The sequence below is a fragment of the Apodemus sylvaticus genome, chromosome 10, assembly GCF_947179515.1.
Source record: "Apodemus sylvaticus chromosome 10, mApoSyl1.1, whole genome shotgun sequence".
NCBI lineage: Eukaryota > Metazoa > Chordata > Mammalia > Rodentia > Muridae > Apodemus > Apodemus sylvaticus.
The window spans coordinates 65,799,504-65,819,535 of NC_067481.1; the positions used below are offsets into that span (position 1 = coordinate 65,799,504).

The following is a 20,032-nucleotide window of genomic DNA, read 5'->3' on the forward strand; positions in this document are numbered from 1 at the left end:
CATATGACCATCCAACCTTAAATGTCTCAAATTGAGCCCAAGAACAAAAACAAAAACCACACAAAAAATTAAAACAAAACAACTCCACAGCTAATTCCCTCTACCAAATTTGTTTTATTTCAGTTGCTATTTGGAAATTATGCTGACCTCATTGGCAGACACCTTAACCTTCCTATCTGCTGATGTTTGTGCATGAAATAGCAGAATCACATGACACCAGAATCATGTGACTTCATGGTTCATACACTGTAAATTGCAATCCCCTTCCAAGGACACTTATTTACATCTTTTTCCTCTTGAGTGATTCTCTTTCATTCCTGTGATTCAAAACATCCTGAGATGTGTAGAAAGTTCACAGTCTCCTGGGAATTTTCAAAATTTCTCAGCACAGTCAACACTTCTGGCAACTGAATTGTCACCCAGCTCTTGGGTATTGATAGGATAGTGTCCGCAGCCCAGCCTGGCAGTGGGCCCATCCTCATGGCACTTCTGCCCAGGCACTGATATAAAGCAGGTGAGGAACAGCATAGAGCAGACCTTCTCTTGAGGTGGGGATGGCCAGGTGCATCACTGAGGGGACAGATCCTGCCTGCTAGGCAGCAGTTCTGACTCTTATAGGTAAATTGTGCCAACTTCTTCATATCTGATTATTTGTGTGTGAAATTTAACTCTAGAAAATACAATTCCAAATCCAAGAACTTGGGAGGAGGAGGAGGAGGCCAGAGGAACAAGGAGCCCTTGGCTTCATAGAATCCACCAAGGAAGATTTCCCCTTTACATGTCTTGGTACCTGATGAATTAAAATGTGTGCAAGCAGATGCTAGCATTTAGTGAAATCATTTTAAAAAGAACCCATAAATATATCAATATAAATGATTCTCTGATACTACCTAATTTTTCACATGCAGGTCAATTTTCATTTCAGTATCCAGAATTTGGACTTTAAATTTTACAATTTAATAGTAACAATTAATTTGGGAAAATGTGGAAAGGAAATTATATATCTTGACTTGTCTGTGGTTTTTCAAGAGGCTTTTGGCAGAAGAAAAGGCAGGCATCTGTCTCTGCCCTTGACTCCAAATGCAAAAGATGGGAGTGCAGCTGTAAGTGAAGACGCCACAGTGCTCACAGCATTCTAAGAGAGAACACAGGGATGCAGGAAGGAGAGGTCTAACCTGTGAACACAGAGCACAGAGAGTAGAAGGAAGTCCTTGGTTCTCCTGTGAAACATTTCCCCAGTTCCCTCATCAGTCAGGTTGGAGGTCTCAGAAATGGGTTTAGCACCTTGCCCAAACAAGCTAATGCTTTAGGACCAATTTTCAACCACGATTCATTTCCATGATCAGATTATTTAAGAACTTATCCCAATAGTCTACTCTGTGGATGTTTATAAACTTAAGCTAGTAGTAACCTGTCTCATTTGTATATAGAGATATAGGTAATAATTGTAATAATAAGAACTTGACCATACAATTAAAGTCATAATTACTGATCATTTTTGATCCTTTATTGCATGTTTAAAATGTACACATAATCACCTGTCTGCACTAAAAAGCTAAACAGATTTTATAATTAAATGTAAGTAGAAAGTTCAAAATATATTTTTTCTAAGACTGGGTATAGAAATCAGTGGTAGAGGGTGTGCCCAGCATGTATGAGGCCCTGTATTCAGTGTTCAGCATTGTATAAACAGAACAAAACAAAAAAAAATGTGTTTTTTTTTTTAACAGAGAAGTGGAGCGGCGGTAGAACCAACTCTCTGAGAACACGTACACCTCTCTTGCATGTTCTAGACAAATATTCATCATTGCTGTTTTGTGTGCTATCTCATTTCTTTATCAGCACACACTCCAACATCTGTTGCCAATCATCTCAACAAAGGGAAGGAAACACCTGCTGCAGGGGCCACTGACAGGTGACAGGTCAAGACCCTGGTCCTGCATGATTCCAGAGTCCGAGCTTCCCAGTGTCACAAACAAGATAGAGATGGTGGCTGTCAGCAGCTGCCAGGTGGTGGGTGGGGGTGATGGGGAGTTTTGCTGAGTGGGGCTGACTTCTCATCTGGAGGCATTAGGAGAGTTTATAAAACAGATTCTAGTGGAGAAGGTGTCTGTGAATGCCATATACACCGTATACAAAATATTTACATTGATGCAGAAAGTAGTTTAAGAAAGTTGCAACATGCTCAGGGACTCAGCCTGGGGTTGAGAGAGTCATGATGCATTGTTTCAACCATAGGATGATCTGACCTTAGGGGAGAGACAGGGAGTACCCCGGAGGTCACAGACTGCCTCTAGACACTTGAACAAGTCAACAGACCTTGAGAATGAATTAGTATCCACATCTTTGTAGCTGTGAACCTTTTAGTTCAATAAACTCAAACAGCCAGGGCACCAGCACGTCAAATATTAAAATGAAAGTAAAGATTTAAAGTCTCAGAAGCAGGAAAAACTCGGGTCTCTGAGTGATCCACTAAATGGTGAGATTGCGTGATTGTGAAGAGGGAGGGCCTGTCTGATTTGGAAATACTTTGGAACAGTTTGTTAAACTGTGCATTTAGCATTACAGCTTCTGTAATGTAGAAACACCCAAGAGGGGCATTGTTTCTTGAAGGGTCACCTTCTGTAAACAGAACCTAGGAATGTCCCACCCAGGGTGAGTTTAGCCTCTATCCATAGATTCTTGTCTTTTCTGTTTCTAGATCTAAGAGCAAACATACTATTGTTTGGCAAGACCTTTGTTATTCAGTGTTAGAAGGAATTATGTGAACTTGGTCTTTTCAAGAAACTTCGACAGGACCAAGATGTGGTTTACGTAGAGTTTTAGAGCACCATGCACAAAGTCCGGTGGCCAGTCCCCAGAATCACATAAACCAGACATGGTGACACAGGCCTGAGATCTCAGCACTCAGGAGGAAGAGCCAGGAAGATCAAAAGTTCCTGGGTCATTTTCTACTAAATAGAACATTTGAGACCTGCCTGGTATACAGGAGACCTTGTATCAATAAACAAAAAATTGGATATATTATAAATGTGTCAGCCATATTAACAAATCCCTAAGTTGTGTATCTACTTAATTTAATGAAACAACTAAGATCTGATTATGCAAAATATAATGTACAAGAAAATATAAAAGACAAATTGTTCTCAACCATTTATGTAGATATCAGGTAATGGAACGTCAGGAGTCATTTGCAACTTACTTAAATTTGATTTGTTATATCAGTTCGATCACTGTTCTGGCAAGATGTTTGTCAGGGAAACCTTGGAAATGAGAAAAATATAGAGATTAGTTTTGTGAGCATGAAATATTTTGCAAACATGGATGAAGGGTTTAAAGTGGGTTTCACCGGTTCTCACAGGCAACCTTCTGAACATGCGTACTTCACACAGCATCACAGGTGAAGAAACTCTTCTGTCCTTGCTTTCACAGTGTTGCTACAGCTGTAAACCATGGACAAGGGGAACACCACAGCAGGCTTCATCCTCCTAGGACTCTTCAACCACACCAGAGCCCACCTGTTCCTCTTCGTGCTGGTTCTGACTGTGTCCTTCAACTCTGTGGTAGGCAATGCCCTCCTGCTTCTCCTGATTCACCAGGACCGCCGGCTCCACACACCCATGTACTTCCTCCTGAGCCAGCTCTCCCTCATGGACATGATGCTGGTCTCCACCATAGTGCCCCAAATGGCAGCTGGTTATTTAATGGGCAAGAATTTCATCTCTGCTGCTGGTTGTGGCTTCCAGATCTTCTTCTTCCTCACACTGGGAGGTGGAGAGTGCTTCCTCTTAGCAGCCATGTCCTATGACCGCTATGTGGCTATATGCCACCCATTGCGCTATCCGGTTCTCATGAGCTGGCAGTTGTGTTGGAGACTAACCTTGGGGTCTTGGCTCCTGGGGGCAGCTGATGGAGCCATGCAGGCTGCAGCCACCCTGAGCTTCCAGTTTTGCAGGGGGAATGAAATAGATCACTTCTTCTGTGAGGCCCCCGTGTTATTGCGTTTGGCTTGCGGAAACACATCAGCATTTGAGTTTGTCATGTACATTTGCTGTGTGTTGATGCTTGTGGTCCCCTTCTGCCTCATCCTGACATCCTACGGCCTCATCTTGGCCGCTGTCCTCCGCATGCGGTCCACAGAAGCCCTCAAGAAGGCGTTCGCAACCTGCTCCTCGCACATGGCGGTAGTGGGCCTTTTTTACGGAGCTGCTACGTTCAGCTACATGAGGCCAGCATCCTCCAGGTCAGCGAAGCACGATAAGGTTGTGTCAGCATTCTACACTGTTGTCACCCCCATGCTGAACCCCCTCATCTACAGTCTTCGGAACAGCGAGGTCAAGGACAGCCTGAGGAAATGCGTGGCCCGCTGTGCTGCCCTAACTAGTAAGGATGACGTGGTTGGCTGGGATGTCAGTGGTGATTCTAAGGGGAAAGGGCTGCAGTAGTGCCTTCACCGCAGAGGTTGTGTCTCAGGATGGCCAGTGGATCCCTGAAGCCACTGAGAATTCCAAACTCTTGCTATGTATCGTTTCCACCTTAACTCAACACTTCTATCCTGTGCCTAGAATTTGGGGAGTCGGTGGAGCCCCAGCAAAAATAGAACTGTGTTTCTTTGTCCTTCTCTTAGGTTTCATGGACGTGTTTGTTCTTACTGTGGGAATCAGCAAACCCAGCAGAATATCCCCCTTAGTAACTGTGGAATGCTCCTGTAGTTTAACTTAGTAAGTGCTTTACAGCTTGTCTTTAACAAAGAAATTTCAGCATCACGACTTTTGCAGTTTGGGGCGTTAAAGGAATCTCAACTTGCTACTCAGAAGGTAGCAATGTAAGGAGAGTTGAATATTTCTGGAAATTTATTCAGTTGTCGGTTGTCCACAGGTAGCTGTGAGCATGGAAAGCAAAGCCACCACTAAAGTGTGTGTGTACACCTGTGCCCACGTCTCCATCATTTTCTGTGTTACTCTGAGAATTTGGCTAAAGTTCACGCTGTCAGCTGATTGTGGAGTCACCTTCTCATTTCAAACTGAAGTCTCAAAAAGCTGAAAAAAACACAAATTCTCAGTGAAAAGTTCTCACACCTCCCCACACAAGAATGTTTATACGAACCACAAGGAACAGAGCAACCTTGAGGACTAACTGGCACTTTGTTTCACGCTGGAGGGACTGAAGGCCAGCTTTCCAGCTGACAGGTGCACACAACAAGCCGTATCTTCCAGTTAATTCTACCCACCTCTCCCCTTGTACCTGTTACCAAGAGATGCAAAATTCAAAACTGCACAGAGCCCCTTTGAGCCCATTTCTAATGAAAATCTGTCCATGGATTCAAACACCAGGCTAATTAATTCCATTCCCATCCTACCCTGTCCCATTGCTGGACACCAATGGCACTCGTTTATGAGTTTGTGTGTGTGTGTGTGTGTGTGAGTGTGTACATGCACCCACATGTTTGAAACCTTTGTTAAGATTCTCTATTTTTACACACTCCAGTAGCTATTCTTTTTAATTAATAATATGCTAGTATTTCAAAACCCACTATTTGTCCCCTGCTTTGTGACTGACATGTGGATGACCTTCAACCTATCTTGAATTACATGCTTTTGCTCCACTTGGTTGATGATGACAAACCTTCTATCCCATTGATTTCCAGTTCCCACACGCAGGTCACAAAGAGTGCAGCTTTCCTAGGCGTCACCAAGCCTCTCTGCTCAGGAAGTGTCCTGAGTGTGGCAGTACCTGGTTCTCTTTCCTGTGTGTGGTTTCCTGTTGCCTGTTGTTGATGTGTTTTTATACTGATTTACTACTAGGTGAGATATCATCTTTTGTTAACTTTGTAATTCAGTCTTGGAAAATAAAACATAAAAATAGAAGTCATTGCTATTACCACAGCAAACAACTTACGGTGAACTCATACATTCAAAGGAGGATTTGGAATTGAAAAATAAAACTGTTAGAATGTTGGCAATCAGTTATCTGGAGACTTTTCTTGGACTTAGTGTGTACTTGGGGTTCTTTTGAAACTCTTCCACTTTACTTGAAGCAATGAACCTTGGCAGTTGGTTGGGCTGTATTATAACACCAGTTTTAATTCCACTGAGGTATTCAGATCCTGAAAAACCTGACACCTTTCCTATAAGGAAGAGTGTCCTGAGGTGTGACATTGCAGGCACAGGATGAGAGCAGTGTTTTAAGTCTAAAGCTTTAGATGGCAGAGCACACACCCCTTCACCCCATGAGTAGTTACAGGCCTACAGCACGTCCTCATATAAGTTTGGTACATTTTCAAACTATCCATTTACAATCATATATTAATACATTCTAAATATTTATAAGTGCATTTTGTTTCCCAGAGACAAAACAAACACAAAAGCTAAGATCATGCTTCACAATGATAGAATGATCAATCCTTTTATCCCTCTGCTTTTGTTAATTTTGTTGATTCTGTTTTCATCTGGAGTCCTCTCCTCACACAGCATTAATGAAGTCCTATGCATCTCACAGAGCATCCCAAGCAGGGGGTGCAGGATGAACTGGAAGACATGATGTGATCCAGCTCCGCAGGTCCTGCGGTCGCTTTTTAAAGGCTTCAAACAGGGACATGAATTCAGGACTCTGAAGCAGTTCAACCCACTTGTGAGGTAAATTCTGTGCTTCCTGCTCTGACACAGGTACACTTGCTGAGATCTTGACCACAATACTTAAATTCTACATTATCTTTAAGATACATTAAGTAGGTCAGTGTACACTTAACCTGGATGGAAGAGAAACTTTTTAACTTGTCATAAAATAAATAATAAACTTATAATTGTAGCAGTCTTTCATTCCCTTCTTACCTATGTGCTGCGTTTGTTTGCTTTGGGCACTTATTTCCCCTTTTACTGATGACCAACAGCTTTAGTCAGGTTGATGTAAACCATCACGATGAAAACAAAGACATACCATATGTGTTCTTTACGGATGAGTGCATATTAGCCCAGAACCTTGGAATACCCAAGATACAATTCACAGACCAAATGAAGCTCAAGCAGAGCTGAGCTGGTCTTGTTGGTAATTAAAGGGAGGAGAGGTCCTTGGTCCTGAGAAGACTGGATGTCCCAGTATAGGGAAATGCCAGGACAGGGGAAAGGGGGGTGGGTGGGTTGGTGCATAGTGGGAGGAGGGATGGGTTAGGGTGTTTTTGGAGGGCAAACTAGGAAAGGGGGTAACATTTGAAATGTAACTAAAGAAAATAATTAAAAAAAAAAGAAAACAAAGACAGCTAATTAGGGCAAAGTACATTGGTTTCCTCTTCCTCCTCCTCTTCCTCTCCCTCTTCCTCCTCCTCTTCCTCCCCCTCCTCCTCCTCCTCCTCCTCCTCCTCCTCCTCCTCCTCCTCCTCCTCCTCCTCCTCCTCCTCCTCCTCCTCCTCCTCCTCTTCTTCTTCTTCTTCTTCTTCTTCTTCTTCTTCTTCTTCTTCTTCTTCTTCTTCTTCTTCTTTTTTCTTCTTCTGCTTCTTCTTCTTCTTCTGTTTCTTCTTCTTCTTCTGTTTCTTCTTCTTCTTCTTCTTCTTCTTCTTCTTCTTCTTCTTCTTCTTCTTCTTCTTCTTCTTCTTCTTCTTCCTCCTCCTCCTCCTCCTCCTCCTCCTCCTCCTCCTCCTCCTCCTCCTCCTCCTCCTCTTCTTTTTCCTTTCTTTCTGTTATTGTCTGTTTCTTGTTCCGGTTTGTTGTATTGAACTTGAATTCCTGATTTACCTGCCTCTGACTGATGAATGTTAAAGACCAAGTCCTATAGAGAGCTACCAAGTGTTTTGGGGTGCTCTGCAGTCCTAAACCAAAGCAGGAAGCTCACATGGATAAATGTCACTTCTCTGCAGCCTGTCACATCCATGCACAGGACATGAGCCATCTTGCCAACCCCTTTTTATCATCACCTCCCTTTCTTATTGTAAAGCATAGATCGTCAGAGACTCTTTCATTTATTTCTTGTTCCTGTTAGTTCATCCATATCATGTCCTCTTATACTCTGTCTTCAGGAGATGAGGCACATAGATCTCTGAGTTCAAGGCCTTCCTGATCTATATAACAGGTGCCAGGCCACAATAGGACTCAATTTAAGGAGGAGGAGAAGGAGGAGGAAGAGGAGGAGGAGGAGAAAAGGAGGCGGAGGAGAAGTGTAAAAAGCTGCTTCACTGTGCATACTCATTATGCATGGTATTATGTTACACAAGGACATTTTCATTCACGTATATGTTGAGCTTTGAGCAAATCCACCTCATATTTCCTACCCTGAACTTTCTCACTTCTCCTCCCATCAGTGAGTCAATCTTGTTTCCCTGAACAAATTCACTTGTGCATACAGAGGTTTATGTGTCTCTTTGAAATCTGGAAACTTCATATGACAAAAACATACAATGTTTGCCTTTGCAAGTCTGGTTTAATTCACTAATACAGTTATTTCTGATTTTATTCATTTCCTTGGAAGCTACATAGGAGCTATATGACTATACATATTCATTTCCTTGGAAGCTACATACAAGCTATATGACTGGAAGAGACTCTAGTGTAAAACGCATTTCTCCCATCCATTACTCTGATGGTGGACACTGAGGCTGGTTCCATGCTTTATCATGTCTGAAAGTGCTGAGGAAGCTTGACAATGCTAACCAGAATCCTCGGGGCACTAGCTCTGTTCTCAGTTTCTTTAGTCATCACCATCTTGATTTTCACAACAGACAAGACTGGTGTGCACCCTCACCAGCATTTGCTTTTGTTCCTTGAATGTGGCCATTCCAGCTGGGGTGAGATGGAACCGGGTGTGGCTCAGATGGAACCAGGTGTAGCTCAGACTTGCCATTCTCTGATGGCTAGTGACACTGGACATTTTTCAAGCATTCCTGGCCATTTTTTCATCTTTTTGAGAACTGCCAATTTCTACTGGGCTACTTGTCGATTGGATTATTTGATATCTTGCTCAATTTTCTGAATTACTGGTATATTCTAGATACTGATTATCTGCCAGGTGTACAGATGGCATAATTATGTGGGCATGCTCTTTGGTTGATTGATTCATTTACTTTGCAAAATTCCATGTGCCCATTGTACTATCTGTAGAGTGCTGGCTAGTTTAACTGTCAACCTGACGATATAGACAATCTAGAATCTCCTGAGAGCCTTAATGATGGATTATTTGGATAAGGTTGGTCTGTTGACATATCTGTGGGGACTGTATTGATTGTTAATGTGGAGTGACCCACCCTGAAATTGGAGGGCAGCACCATTTCATGACCAAACGGAGGAGCAGAAAGCAGAAGCAGAGGCACAGGTGTCAGGTAAATGCCCTGACTCTGACTTGACTCTGACACCAGGGCCAAGAAAGAGAACCTGACCCTGATGGCCTTTAGCTTCAAGATAAGGCCACAGAATCCCTCCAATCTCAGGCCACCCTAGAAAGCTCCGCCACAATCCCCAAGAAACTCTATACACACCCTGCCTACTGCTGAGTCAGCTGCTGTGTCTTGATGGAGCAGAAGCAGTCACTGTTTCGGGATTTTCCCTCCCAATAAATCTATTGTGTGATATTTGTTTGCAGCGTGACTTTATGGTAGACCTTGGATCCTGAATGCCAGGAGACCCCTCAGAGCAGAGCTGTTACACTTGCATTCAGGAAACCTTCCCTGCAGAGCAGGGTTCTAACACTTGTAGAAGGTTTCTCTTTGCTCTTAACTGAGGATCTGATGTAACTTGCTGCTTGAGTCTCTGAACTGATGGGACTGTAGTGCCAGTAAACCTGCCCCCCACTACTGTAGATTTCTGCCCAGTATTTATCATGAACACAATAATGAACTTCGGCCTAACTCGGTATGCAATGCACTCTGTCTCTCTGTCTCTCTCTCTCTGTCTGTCGCTATCATCTATCTACCCGTCTCTTTGTGTCTCTTCCTCTGTTTCTTTGTCTTTGCCTCTGTCTCTCTATCTCTCTCTGTGTGTTTATCTCTCTATTGCTGACTCTCTCTGTCTCTTTGGTTTCTTGAAACAGAGTTTTTCTGCGCAGTCCTGGCTGTCCTAGAACTCACTCTGTAGAACTCACTCTGTAGACTAAGCTGGCTTCAAACCCAGAGATTTATCTACCTCTGCCTCCAACCAATATATTAAACGTTTTTGCCACCATCACCCAGTATTTTGTTTGTTCAATTTGTTTTGTGTGAGATCTTCTCTCACAACAAGTATCTGAGCTTCAGCCCATTACCAGTCGTCATCAGCTGTTCCAACCATTACAAATAAGATGGACATAGGTCATAACCAATCAGGTTGTCTCTTTACCTCACTTCCCTTCTCTGTGGGGCCTCCTTTTTCCTCTGCCTAGGTGATGGTGCGAGGCCTCCTGAATCATTTTTCCTCAGATATCACCTGACCTTAAATCATATTGTTATGATCTATGAAATAGTCTTCTGTAATTGTTGATAGAAGTAGCATTTATTTCTGTAGGCAGCACATACACTGGGATTCATTGTGCAAGTTCACTCCACCAAGACAATGCTACTTCCGGTGATCATCTTCCCCCAAGCTCCACAGTTTAGCCTTGTACAGAGTGATGTCATGGTAGACACTGAAGTTGTTCAACCTGCAGTCCTGCCGATCTGGGTTGATCTAAAGGAGAGGAGTCAGGATCAGAAACAAGTCTGTCAGAAAGGGAGCAGTTCAGGGTTGAAATGGTATAGAGCTGGATCTGAATCAGGTTCCATCTTCCTATGAAAACAGGCCTTTTCCTTGCTAAATCCTGCATTATGACCTGGACATTTGAACACTCACCTCAAAGACCCCAAAACTGGAGAGCAGTAACTTATCAAGGCTGAGGTGTTCCCCTCACTGCTACCTGAAGGAGACCTTGCCTGAGGATTCACCGTCAATGAAAAGTACCTCGTAGAGAAGAGACCTTATAGATATTACTGAAGCCAAACTACTAGGACAGCACCTAGCATGGACCACGTAAGGAAAGTCTGAGCTTGTTGTAGAGTCTGGAGCTAATGTGAGTACTCTGACATGAAAATATTCTAGGCGCTACACTGTGCAACTAAAGAACATACTTGCAGCATCCACCTGAAGGCATGAGGCTGAGAGAGGCTCACGGAATCATGAGTCCCCAAATGATCCCATACTGAAGTTGAGGTCGCTGCCTGAACAGGAAGAGGTCCTGAGAGGGCATTCGGTGCTATAAATAGTGGCCAGTCAAGCTCCTTCTGCCCCAAACTGTGTCACTCTGAACACCAGATAATGCCTCTTATGATACCACAGGCATGGACCTAATAGATTTTGAGGGGGTTACAGTTAGATAGGAAGTGACCCCCTGAAATGCTTGGACCAAAGAGTGGCATTATTAGAAGGTGTGTCATTGTTGGAAGAAGTGTGTCACTGTGCCTGTGGGCAATGAGACCCTTCTCCTAAGCACATGAGAGTCAGGCTTCTCTTAGTGGCCTTCAGATATAGATGTCGAACTCTCAGCTCCCCCTGCACCATGCCGGCCTGGACACTGCCATGCTTCAACCTTGATCATAATGGACTGAACCTCTGAACCTGTAAGCCAGCCCCAGTTAAATGTTGTCCTTATGAGAGTTGCCTTGGTCATGGTATATGTCCATAGCAGTAAACCCTTAACTAAGACACCCATCCAAGCATTTGTCAGAGGTGAGCCTCTGGGAGAGAGCATGGGGGTTCAGACTGCAGTAATCAACTGATGGATACAAACCTTGAGTAAACCACTGAGAGGTGGTAAACTGAGGCCTGGCTGAGGGAGTCATTGACTGGGGTATGTCCTCGGGGCCTAGAGCTTGCTGTGGTCCCTTCCTGTCATACTGTTTGTACTTCCTGAATGCTGTGAGGATCAGAAATGTCTGCCAGCGAGGGGGCAGGCCAAGGTTCGCATGATCTGGAGCTGAGTCTGAATCAGACCTCGTTCTGCCATGGTGTTCTCCCTCACTCCAGGCCCAGGATCAATGTAAACAAGCCAGCATGGGTCGAACCTCTGAGACCCTGGGCCAAAATATTCCCTTACTCCATGAACTTTCTCATGTGTTGCTATGGTGATTATGTCCATCTTGGAGTGTACTTCCTTTATACATCAACAGTGCCATCTGATGCCATTGTTCCAAGGTCAAGGTGATGAACAGAAAGGACTAGTTGCAGATACCTTGCAACATTGTATTATCTGTAAGGCCTAGAAGGGTCTGCGCAGGGCATACCTGGCTGGCCCAGCCTACCTGCTGGTCAAAGACACATTTCGACTAGATACTTTGATTCCAAAGGATTTATCTTTAGTCTTTAAAAATGAAAACAAGAGGATAATATGCTTTAGACTGGCCAGGTCCCTCTGGGGAATCTGCCTTCAAACTCAGAGAGGCATGAATTTTTTTTCACCTGTCTTCTGGAGGCTGGCCAGAGCCTGTGCCTACTTTCTCTGGTACTTTCGGCCTTCTCTCTCTTTCTTTAAACCTTCCATCTCCACCATGTGGATACTTGCATTATGCAAATAAGCTCTCTCTCTGTCTCTCTGTCTCTCTGTCTCTCTCTCGTAACCATCAAAATATCTACAATAAACTCTCTGAAACTCAAAAAAAAGTGGGGTGGAATGGGAGTGGGGATGCTAGGTTTGTAACAATTTGTGCTTGTATGTTATCTAATTAACCTAATTTCTACCTTTGACACAATTTTCTTTCCTTCAAAACTTTCTCCTGGCTTGGAGAGGATTCTCTCAGAGATCAAACTGCTCATGCTGACCTGCGCTCTCTCTAATTAGGTCTGCCTCTTAGAGCTCCCATATCCATTCCCATTCTTTCCAGTTCTGGCAAAAGTCTTGCTGAACCCGCTAACAAGAGCCAGCCCCTCACTGGCATCTTCTACCAGGGCCCACTGTCTCCACTCTCCCACACGTGAAGTGGGATCACCTTTTTTCCCTTCAGCATGGATCCTCTTAGGTTAGGTTAGCCTGAACGAATCCCTCATGCCCCAGCCTCCCCTTAGCAATCTCCATCTGTGGACCCCATATCTCGTCCTTAGTCTCAGGCTCTGGCCTGTCCACGCTGCCTCTGCAGCCCAGCCCATTTCTGTCCACTGCAAATCCCAGTCTTGGTCTAGAACCCACAGCAACATTGTCCCATCCAAATAATCCCTTCCTTGTCTTTTTACAAACAACCCCTCAAGAACTTTGATTCTTTGATCCATTTTCAATATCATCATTAATAATATCTTCTTTCGTACCCTTCCCTTATTCAATCAGTTTCCTCTTCTGCCCTTTGCATTTTGCTTTGAGTGGCCTTTGCTTCTCCAGCGCTCTAGCCATCGCCTTCTCCATTTTAAATTCAGTCTTCATTGTGCAAATTCTAAGGCCCTGCTGACATCTTTCTCCCATTTCCTGAAGGGTTCTCCCTCCCAGTCAGTATCCCATATATGAAGAGGAGCTATTGTAGAAACTCATATCTGAAGGTGAGCAATGGTAAAACCTGTAGAGTCTTTCATTAAAATCCCCATGATTTCAATGGCGTTCCAGCGCCACCTGCTGGAACGAGAGCTGTATAGTGGGTGAGAAGCCTTGCTTCTCACATAAAATGCAGAGGTCTCTTGGGAGTGAGGGGTGCCTGAAAGTCTCTTAGTGAGTGAAGAGAATGGGTATTAAGCCAAGAAACCAGAGTCACCATCTGACTTGGGGATCAGCAGTGCTCTGGACCCCGTCTTCTGATTGTCCCCATCTACATTACAGTCGCCCACCTGGGTTTATTGAAAAGAGTCTATGTGTCAGGTATAGTTCTAGGTACCTTACAAATATTGCCTTCTATATTGTGCTCAAAATCCCTGTAAGACAGATTCTATAGGATTTCCATCTAATGACTATGAATCTGAGTCACAAAGCAACGTAGTGAGTTGCCTAAGGTCACACAAGTTGGGAATGTAACCCAGAATTCAAATCTAGGTGAAATTGCCTCCCCAGCCTGTCCTCTTATCTACCACTGTCAAGGCTGTCATGTTCCCAGGTACCATTATGTGAAGGAGATGTACTCGCCAAGGGATTAGGGTCCCATTTGATTTCTTGGGCTTCAGTCTGTGTCTCAGAATTATTTCTTTTTTGGACCCTGTGCAGCATGGTGAATGAGGTTCAGGAACTTATCTGGGAAATGAGACAGTGTTAAAAAAGGAATCAGAAACTCCAGACACCAGGATGGCATGATAATCCTAAGTCTGCAGGAACGGCCTGCATATCTGCAGTGGTAACCAAGAGCTCTACAGTTGGTCTTACATCCTGCTCAACAGGCAGGAAATCAGACCTGCTACTGGAAAACTAGCCAACTGCCCTGGGAAAAGGGATGTGACCCTCGTCCCTTGGTGAGTTCATGGAGCAGCTCCCTCAGCCACCAATTCACTAAAGCAACAAGGTCCCTAGCTACATTGTAACTATTTAGCCTTGTGCCCACAGAAAAGTGTAGCTCTCAGTCCTCATCAAGGAAACTCTTCTTTGAAACAGAGGGAGACCATGAAGAATTGGACTGCTCCAGCTGCCAAGAACAAGAGCTTGTGGTGCTCGCTCTTGAGAAGTTGATACATCTACAATATAATTCCTGCACCTAAGGCTCAGAAGGCATGCAGGTGAGGAAGGGTGGTGGAAAGTTTGGAAGAGCCGGTGAACCAAGAAGTTTGCTGTGAGACTATGTATCCTGGGAATGCCAGAGAAGCTACCCCTTGAAGTCCCACCAACATGGTTGCTGAAAGGAGACCTGAGAAAGGGCAGCTCCAATGCACGTGCTGACAAGGAACGGTGGAGGCTCGTGAGACCTCAACCAAACTCGACACAAAAACTAGAGGTAGTGAAGGAATACTGAGATCAGGAGAAATGGTCTAACCTAGGGAAAAGCCTCCTGTTGGTTATCCAGTAATACCAAGTTGGCAGCCATGAAGTCATATAATACAACTAACATGATTTGACTGAGCAGGGTGTGTGTACAGCAACAATGAAAGAAAAAGTTAAGGATTTGAGGAAAACAAGGAGGAAATATATGGGAGACGGTGGAGGGAACAAAGGAGGAAAAGATGTAGTTATAGGATTAAAAAAGTTTTAAAATTCATGTCAGAGCCTTTGACCAAAATGTGTTTCTCTGTCATTGACCTAGCCATGGGTTTCTGTAAAGAAAAACATGGCCCCTGAGGCTAACCCAGGCCCCAAGGTGTGGGAATCTGGTTTTCTGCCCATCTTTCAGTTACTTTGTCAAGTTGGATTCTAGGTCCTGGAGGCAGAGCCTTGGGCAAGACAGACATGAGCCCTGCTCGCCTATGGCTTGGCATCTGGATGGAGAACAAAGCATACAATATTTAGGCATACTCATAAACCTTCCGAAGAGTAAGCCATGCTTTAGAGAAAGGAGCAGGTACTGCAATGCCTCCATTCCATATAAAGAATCCAAGTCACATAGCATCTTAGTAACTTACAATGTCACACGCCTAGTGAGAGAAGGGGGACTCTGGATGCTGAGCAGAGAGCAGCCCTGGGAGGAGACAGATGGAAAGTGCACTGTGGGCAGCAAGGACAGGGCCACACTGGGCAGTTTGCGGACCTGCTGTCACCTCTGCTTTCTGTGCTTTTCACACACCATGAAATGTGCTTACACAGGCTTCCCCTGGAGGCTCTGTCTCTACCTGGAGTCTCTGAGAACTCTTCCCAGAATGCCTCTGCCTGACAGAACCACCAGTCTGTGACATTGTCACATTCCCTAAGGCTTCTCCACGTATGCACAAACCCACTTCCTTCTCCTAGCCCCATTCCATGGTCTCTTACATGGTGATTATGAAAAGAACAGCCAACATTCACTGACCACCACATACACACCCCATCCCAAGTACTTGCATTATTTTGCCTAGACTTCATAACAACCCTAAAAATTGTTTCAGAAACACTTACAAAAAAACAAGGACTAACTAGTTGTCATTGGTTAAGTATCAATTTGACACAGCCTGGAGACATCTGAGAGGAACTCCTGGATTGAAGAACTGCCTAGATCAGGTAGGCCTGTGGGTGTGTCCATGGGGTGTGGCTGTCCTGATTGATAATTGGTATAGGTGGGTCCAGCCCACTGTGGGCAGCACCAACCCTACACAGATGGTCCTGAGCTGGATAAGAAAGCTAGCTGAGCATAAGCTTGTAAACAAGTGAGCCAGAAACGGAACCAGCAAGCAGCCTTGTCCATGACTTCTGCGTCAAGCTTCTGTTTGGGTCCCTAACCTGTCTGGTCTCAGGGGAGCAAGACCTGGAAATAGAAGATGAAAGAAGCCCTTTCCTCCACAAACTGCTTTTGGTCACAGTGTTCTACACAGCAACAGAGTAAAACTAGAGCACTGCCTGAAGTCAACTGCTTAGTGGGCAGTGGGATTGAAATTTGAAACCAGTTAATGTGACTTCAGGGTGTTGGATGGGTGGATAGATGTATGTATGTATGTATGTATGTATGTATGTATGTATGTATATAGAGATGGGTGGGTGGGTAGGTGGGGTGAGTGGATGGTTGGATGGATAGATGGATAGATGATGGGTGGATGATAGGTGGATGGATGATTAGGGAATTGGAAACATTATCATTGGCTTCATGCTTAATAACATGGCATTGTGCCTGAATAAGTTGGTCTCCTGTGACCTTGGTTAAATCTAGTTTCTGAGGACCCCATACTTGCCCCCAGGGTGGCAAAACCCTGAGAGGTGTCACCAGCCTGCCTGCCCCTCTGTGCTCTGAACCTTGGTGTTCTCAATCCCAGTACCTACCATCTTCTGGATCCTCCAAGTTATCATGCCAAGACATGGGCTTCCTGGTAATTGTGTGAACTAGAAAAAAACCAAGCAGCACAATTCACATTAGCAGATGACACCTGTCCTAAACTCACCCGCAGCCAGGTCCCCTGCTTAGCATTCCCTGAGGGCTGTGCCATATCCCAGTAACAGTGCTGGGCACTAAGGAGCAGGGCCTTACAGCAAGCTTGTCACTCTGGTGCCACAGCCAGGAGTGTCTACTGGAGCTGAAATGACCAAAATGAAGCACAACTAATGGTCAGTTCGTGGTCACAGGGACACCCTCCAAGTGTCCCAGGTGGATACTGACTTCCGGTTTCCAGCATAGAAAACCAGTCTCTGGACCAGTGCTGGTTGGCAGAGAAGCAAGCATGCCTGAAGGCCAGTTCCCGAGAAGCAGACAGGAATGGACACACAGGAGGCCATTGATAAGAGGAACTGGGTCCATGTCCTCCAATTCCTGGTGTGGACGGGGACACTGCACACAGGAATGCTCTCCCTGCTCTCAAAGCCTTCTTTCTAAGTGTGGCAACTGACAGCACAGCAACACTGATAACACGTGAGGGAGTGCCTGAGAGCAAGCTACATGCTTAGAGGAGAGGACATGGCTGTGTGCTGGGTGTCCCAAGGAGATGCTTGCGAGTCCTGAATGAAGGAGGAGGGGTCCATTGTGTGAGATCATGTGGGAAGAAGATAAGCGACAGCCAGAAGTCAGAGAGTCAAAAGGGGACGCTCAAGTGGAGGCGGCTGGTGAAGAGCAACAGGAATGAGCAAGGGGGTGGGAAGCAGACTGGCTCGGACCTTATCGGCCATCTTCATCCCAGCCACACACACAGACGCCTACCATGTGCATTTGGGTCGCTCCCTTTGCTGTTACCAGTGCATTAGCAAAGTCCTTACAGAGGGCAGCAAGCACCAGCACACTCTAGTCAATTCCCATTTTATTCCAGTCGACCTAGGGAGTCTGGGGAGGAGACAGTGTCTGAGAAAGCCTGTGTGCAGCCTTCAGGAGTCATCTCAATCTCAGAATGGACAATGTTTACACAGAACTGGAGAATAATTTCCTCCTGGCTTTAGTGATCAGGGATCCTGGAGAAAACTTGGTTACAGACAAAGTGAAGTCTGCACTTCTACAGACAGCCAGGCTGCTGGGCACTATGGCTAAGGAGGCGCAGACATTGGGGACAAGGACCACGAAAGTATAAGAGATGGTCTGACACATTTAGGAAATCTATTTCTACATAACTGAAGAGAGGAAGGAGTGTGTGTGTGTGTGTGTGTGTGTGTGTGTGTAGCACTTTCAACTGAGCAGAGTGGGCACTGGGGCTTTACTGGATCTTGGGTAGGATGGGATGGATGGGGCTGCATGTGGGGGTTCAGAATGGATGGAGATGGAGAGGAACCAGAGCCAGATCCAATGGAACCTTAGAGGCTGGTGGGTTGAAATTTCAGCTCAGAAACTGAAGGAGGCAGCTAAAATGTTTACATAGGGATTAGTCTGCTCTGGTCTTTTAACATATGTAGCAATAAAAAAAAAGAGTGGGGTTAGGGAGATTTCTACATGGAAGAGAGTAGGTTGGACTCCCTCAGACTACCTCAGATCCTCATGGGGTTAAGACAACATGGCTGCCTACTCAGATGGTCTTAGAGAGTGAATGTCCTAAAGGGACAGAGAGCAGCATGAGCCTTCTGACCATTCACTGGGTTGTGCAGATGTTAATTGGGAGAAGTGTGGGGATGGGGGTGGGGGTGACCACTGTGTGTGATGAGGCGGAGCAGTGTGAGGAGAACTGCTTAACTAGTGAGCAAATCAGTTAAACCAGGCCAGCAGAGCAGTGGGGGATGGGAAAGATTCACCCAGCAAGGCACAGGGAGCTGCTCCAGGGAAGGCAGCTGGGGGGAGGGGGTAGGATGGGCAACACATGAGTCTGTTTCAGGCCCAGAAGCATTTTCACAGAGCCCCGTGAAGTCACAGAGGAGGGAGACTGTGGGAGGCCAGGAGGAGGGGTGCCTTTACTGGGGTAGGAGGGGGATTGTCAAGCTCTGCACCTGGTAGCCCACCATTTCTGTCTTGAAGAGGCCTGTGGCAAAAAGTCAAAGCAATAATAGCGAACCACACACAGACGAACCCCCTTAGGCGTATTCGAAGGAGACCAAACTGCTAACAAAAAGCAGACATAAAGACCCTGAACAGTTATTTGAGAAGCAAAAATACCCCATAAATCATCTATTTTTCTCCTACGTCTAAAACGTTTAGTTCTGGATGCATTTTAATGCATCTGTTGTGCCTTGGGTGATATGGGGAGCGATCCCTTCAAACTCAACTGTCTGAATTCTACAGAGATGACTACAGAGAACCAGGGTTTGCTTGTTCCCCCACTCCTTCCAAGCCTCTCGGGCCTGCTCACCCTTACGCAGGGGATTTAAGTGATACTGTGTGTTCAGTTTCTGTGCCTGTAGCTCTTTGAGAAATAGTTCCCTCAAGATCTGATTCTGGTGAACCTCGTCCTGATTCTTCATCTGACCCACTCGTCCTACCATAGTCATTCTCTCCCTCTGAGAAGTCAAGCTATCTGACCTGCCCTTGCCAGGAGAAAGGTTGGTTGCCTTTTACTGTTGCCAGGCAACCAGTGTTCCTCTAGTGTCCAGGCCACAGCATGTGTTCTGTCTCTAGGCAACAGCACAGACTCTGCAGCACCCCCTCCTGAGCAGCCTTTCCCTGGCTAATGTTCACTCCACCCCTCCCAGTCTCAGGTTTCCTGGTGTCTCATCAGGCCTCCTTCACTGTCCTCAGACCCTGATTCAGCCTCTGGATCTGGAGCGGCCCCTGTGCCCTGTGCACTGCTAGGAAAGAGCTGCCGTTCTTTGGACCACGCAGGAATAAGAGACTGAAAAGTGCATCTCAGCGTGGCTGGTGGCTTCCTAAAGATGATTTGTGGAGGAGCCAGAGCCAATAGGTTTGAAAGCTGGTGCCCAGAATTAAAATATACAAAAACCACCTCTAACACACACATATTCACACACGTGTGCACTGGTGGGTGGAGGAACAAAGAGAGAAAGAGTGTAAAATAAAGTGACTGGGACAAGGAAACAAACAGGCCCTCTACCCAATCAAATGTAAGTAATTTAACATCTTAATGGTTTATTTTATTATCTTTACAACACTAGGGGTTCAACTCTATCTGACTGTGGGTCTATGCAGTTTGGTTTGCTTACATCATTGTATACTCCCTTAGAACAT

The 20,032-nt window shown here is 45.2% G+C and overlaps 1 protein-coding gene and 1 pseudogene across 1 annotated transcript; one reads left to right on the top strand and one right to left on the bottom strand.

Annotated features, from left to right (window-relative positions):
- The first annotated feature begins 3,452 nt into the window (after positions 1–3,452).
- Positions 3,453–4,445, top strand: LOC127694975 (olfactory receptor 2T8-like). Its single transcript, XM_052196798.1, has one exon. It carries the CDS (start codon positions 3,453–3,455, stop codon positions 4,443–4,445), a length of 993 nt encoding a protein of 330 aa, XP_052052758.1.
- Positions 4,446–10,511: 6,066 nt separating this feature from the next.
- LOC127695525 (protein FAM183B-like) lies at positions 10,512–19,338 on the bottom strand (annotated as a pseudogene).
- Positions 19,339–20,032: the final 694 nt, after the last annotated feature.